Source organism: Pteropus vampyrus, unplaced genomic scaffold (assembly GCF_000151845.1).
Source record: "Pteropus vampyrus isolate Shadow unplaced genomic scaffold, Pvam_2.0 Scaffold60, whole genome shotgun sequence".
NCBI classification, from domain to species: domain Eukaryota; kingdom Metazoa; phylum Chordata; class Mammalia; order Chiroptera; family Pteropodidae; genus Pteropus; species Pteropus vampyrus.
Genome location: NW_011888841.1, coordinates 1,287,472 through 1,292,013, shown reverse-complemented (window position 1 = coordinate 1,292,013; position 4,542 = coordinate 1,287,472). Strand labels below are relative to the sequence as shown.

The window sequence follows — 4,542 nt, the reverse complement described above, 5'->3', positions numbered from 1 at the left end:
TCAAACCCGCATCTGGACCCTCTCTCCCTTCTCCTGCACCAGGGCCCAATAAATCTCTTAGACATCTAATCCCATCCGAGACCTAAATTCATGCACGCGAGGACACACTGAGAAAGGATTAATTGTAAATAAACTTATTTGAGGAATCAGAGGAAATCTGTGCTTATGAAAGAGAAACAAAGGTATTTGTAGTCCTTAAAGCACATGCACACACTGTTCGAGAGAACACATCCATGAAACAGAAGCGAGCATGAAGAGGCACTGATCTGAGTGCGAGAAAGACTGTCTAAGGGAAAACCTAGTTGTTGAATTGACAAACACAAGCGCGGTGTCATGCAGCGGATTGGATATGGCAGAAAATGAGGTCCCACGGGGGACAGCAGAGAATAAAAGCAGTAATCGAATAACAGGAAAATAATGGTCTAAAATAAAAAGGCCAGTCTTTAGACCTCAAGTCTCACCCAATACCAAGAAATATTAAGGAAAAAGCCACACCCAGAAATAACCTGACATTTTTTAATTTGAAGGATAAAGAAAAAATACAGAAGTGTCTGAGAAACACATACAATAAAACAGAAAACTCAAAACAGACACATAGCTTTTCTTCCATAATACAATATGCCAGAAAACAATAGCAAATGTCTATTATTTTGAAAGGAAAAGACTGTAAGCCGAGGATTCGATACTCAGGATTCGATAGTCAGGATTCGATACTACAAAGGCAACAGAAAAACATTCCCAGCTACGGAAGGGTTCGGACAGTGCACCGCCCATCACGCTCTTCATTAAAGAAAGAAAATGAAAGTACTCTGAAAATACCAGAGAAGACGAAAAATGAAATTAAAAAACTGGATGGACAATGTAGCACGATGATTCTTGGGCCCAAATAAAAACTTGAGACATTACAAAAAAGAGAGGGAGGAGTTGACATATAGTAAAAAAAAAAAACTGGAAAGCAGGAAAAACCAAGAGCGATGTCTCCATAAGTTTGTTTCTACCATCGTGTAACAAGGAGAGTGTCCAAAATATTCCTGAAAGGAGATAATAAAGAAAATACATACACTTGTTTCTGAAACTTTAGCCTTTTTCCATAGACATCTAAGATCAAACAGAAACTTTGTACCATCCTCAGAAAGATTAAGCCAAATGTGGAGCGTGTGTACTTCTCTACCATCTGCCCCCACTAGACCCCACTAGACTGCAGCACAATTTGAGATCACACAAAATGATTTTTCTTTCTCTACGACTTTTAAGGCCGGTGTTCTCTTTGAATAGCCATTTGAGTTCTTCGATAACTACTTACTACCAAGTTTTGCCCACGGCATCTCGGTGGAGAGCTGTTTTCTGCATGATAACCATCCTTGTACATAAACGGAATCCCTGCTAATACCGTGAAGGGGGCCGTGGCGGTGGTTCGCGCGCGCTCTCTGTCTCTGTCTCTGTCTCTGTCTCTGTCTCTGTCTCTGTCTCTCTGTCTCTCTGTCTCTCTGTCTCTCTGTCTCTCTCTCTCTCTCTCTCTCTCTCTCTCTCTCTCTCTCACCATTTGAAAATGCAGATGAAAAAGAAGTGACCACTGCAGCTCCTACAGACTTTTGAAGGATAAGAAGAGACTATTTTAAATAACTTCATGTCCACAAATTTGACAACTTGGGTCAAAGAGATAAATTCCTTGAAAATATAACTTACCTAAATGATACAAGATGAAACCAAAAATCTGAATAAGCTTTATTGTTATTAAATTTGTTAGGAAAAAAAAACCTTCCCACAAAAATGTCAGACCAGCTGGTTTCACACATTAATTCTATAAATGTAATGATGAAAAAGAGGCCAGTTAGAATTTAGTTATTAAAAAGTCAGCTTTAATATCAACAGGAATAATGGCCACGAGCCACCATCACGCAGGTTATCCGTGCCAGACTAGAAAGAAATGAAATCGGCTCTGATGAAATTCACTTCTTCCTCCCTTTCGAAGGCTTGGCAAATAAAGCTGGGTCTATTTGTTCCCTTGCCAGACCCCGGACAGAGAAGAGTCTTGCTGCCCGCTCCTGGAGCGTGCCCCCACACTTCAGCCCCCGGGCCATGAGTTCACACTTAAGCTTCTCCAGACCCAGCGACTCCACGTCTGCAACAGAGCTGAACGCCAGTAAATCTACAGATTCCTGAGCCACATCCTGAGGGGGGGGAAAACATATTTAAAACAGGCTCCTTTCTCTGAATAAAACTGTCAACCATATTCTATTTCTCAAGGAATTTTCAGCTATTTTGCCTTATCTTGTTAACAAATTAATAATCTAAATGATTTTCCACACACATTCCCGATACACATAAATGTTAATTTTTCATCTATATATTTAGAAACAAGCATTCTGAACAGTAACAAGTTACATGATTCCCAGAGTCTTAACATTATTTTAAATTTTTTTCATGATTTTTCCAGTAAAAATTCCGACAGTAAAATATACTCAGCCTACATCAGACTATGGCCACAGGAAAAAGTAGCACCCATAAAACTTAATTTTAATGAGGTTCTCATGCCTATGAATCTATTAATTCCATACTCTTAATGATTTCTGTTCTAACTGAATAATCAGCTTGATTGTCAAAGATATATATATAACTCAACAAATTCAAACATATGTAACTCAACAAATTCAAATGTTATTCAATAGACTTGCAACTGTTCTATCCACAAAGTAACTTTACAGACTGCAAGACAAAATTAAGTACTTCTAATAATGGATGCTCTGTAAAGAGTGAGAATATTCACATCTAGGGGTTTTTTTTTAAAATATTCAAAGAACAATAACTTTCTCTTACAAAAGATATTTTTTTTAAACATTAAAGAGATCTAGGGACAGACTCTGTCTTTCTAGTTGATGTTTGTTTTAAAAAAAAAGTCATTTTTTTAGATTTGAGTGAACCTTGGCTTCATTATTTGTGGCCAAATTCTAAACCACATGTCTTTAGAGAGTCACAGCTGGTTGTTGTGAACGCAACAGCTACTGCAACAGCAAACGCAAAACATCCACAGTTAGAGGCTCAAAGATTGAAAGCCAAATCAGGTTTAATTCTGTTTTCTTTTATTCATTTTTCCAAGACTTTGGTCAGGATAAAGCTAATATATACATATAACAGAGAAGTTATGTGTGTCAGGATCAATTTAAAGCCCCTAGTATAAAAAATTCCACTATCCTCCCTAGAAAGCACAATTTACGAATTTTTCCTTATTTATTGGGGGTAAGGAAGGTGCTGGTTAAATAAATAATGATAGGCTTTGTGTTTATCAAAGGAAACCAAGTAGCTTGGGTTTCATCTATTGTAAAAAGCAAATCATTAAATCAAAGAGCAAACATTAAAAGATTTTTGCAGACAGAGAACATGACCGACTAGATGAGGGAAAGTGTGCACAATGAAAACAAATTTTTCAAAGGCTGAATGGGGGACTTATGACTAAATGCTAAAACGGAGGTGCTCCTCTTCTACAGAAAAGACCTCCATGTCCAGCTGACGAGTCCGGTTCACAGTACCCATGAGAAAGCAAAGCTGGGTAATCCCGGAGCCTTAGTGACAGGAAAATGAGTACACGTCATCGAAGAATGCCATCTATCTTACTATTCCTTACAACCGTATTATTAAGAAAGAATAAACAATACCAATTATGCTATAATATGCGATACACATTCAGAGATTAAAATGTAAAAACATGCATCTTAGAATAAAACATGGAACTGAGGACACCGCCTAGCGGCAAAATAATATAAATTCTGGAGCTAAAAACAAAAAGACCTAAGCATTTTCAGGGGGACAGGCAAGCTTCACCATCATCTATTTGTACTTCTGATTTTTAAACACGCCTTCCCACTAAGTAGCTGATGGGAAAAAAGCACTTTTTCATTTTAACGACTTATCGTGGAGATTAAACTTACCGGCTGGCTCGCCTCCAGTCCGGCAGGAGGGGTTTCCCCGTCTTCTGCAGGTGCTACCTTGGCAGCCCTCTCCCCATCAGTCATTTCTTTTGTCTCTTTCTCTTTCTTCAGTTCAGCCTCAGCTGCTTCCTCTTCTGCGGGTTCTTTGCTCTCTGCTTCCTTTTTCTCCTGGGCTTTCTCCGTTTCTGTAGCCATCTTCCTTTCCACGGACACCTCGGTAGGCACCTCTCCCAGCTCGGCACACGAGTCCTCTGAAACGTCACTCCCGGAGTCAGGCACCCGGGCCTGCGGTTGTCCTGGTGAGCTGGAGTCTGAACGTAACCCTCTCGCCCTCTGAGAACTGCTGGGACATTCGACCGCCATCTCGACAGCATCACTGTCAGCTTTGGGGACATGGAAGCTCATTCCTGAAGTGCTCGGTGCGTCATCACTGTCGTCATCGGAACTCTCAGAGACGGACCCCTCCACTGTCTCTAGTCCTTCCATGCCCAACCTGTCAGAAAGAACACCGTTTATAGCTTCTACTTGAGGAAAAAAAGGAAAAAAGAGCTATAGTCCGTTCAGGGAACAGAGACTAGAACCAACCGTCCCAAAGACCCAAGAGGATCTCTTTTTT

General features: G+C 40.0%; 1 protein-coding gene across 1 annotated transcript in view; it reads right to left on the bottom strand.

Moving 5' to 3' along the window:
• Positions 1 to 1,708: 1,708 nt before the first annotated feature.
• Positions 1,709 to 4,542, bottom strand: part of SDE2 (SDE2 telomere maintenance homolog) — a 10,737-nt gene continuing 7,903 nt past the window's right edge. The window contains exons 6-7 of the mRNA XM_011360840.2: positions 3,927 to 4,419; positions 1,709 to 2,171 (exon numbers count right to left, since the gene is read on the bottom strand). Coding sequence (XP_011359142.1) covers positions 1,950 to 2,171; positions 3,927 to 4,419 — 715 coding nt within the window. The 3' untranslated portion in view covers positions 1,709 to 1,949. The remainder of the gene's footprint in view (positions 2,172 to 3,926; positions 4,420 to 4,542) is intronic.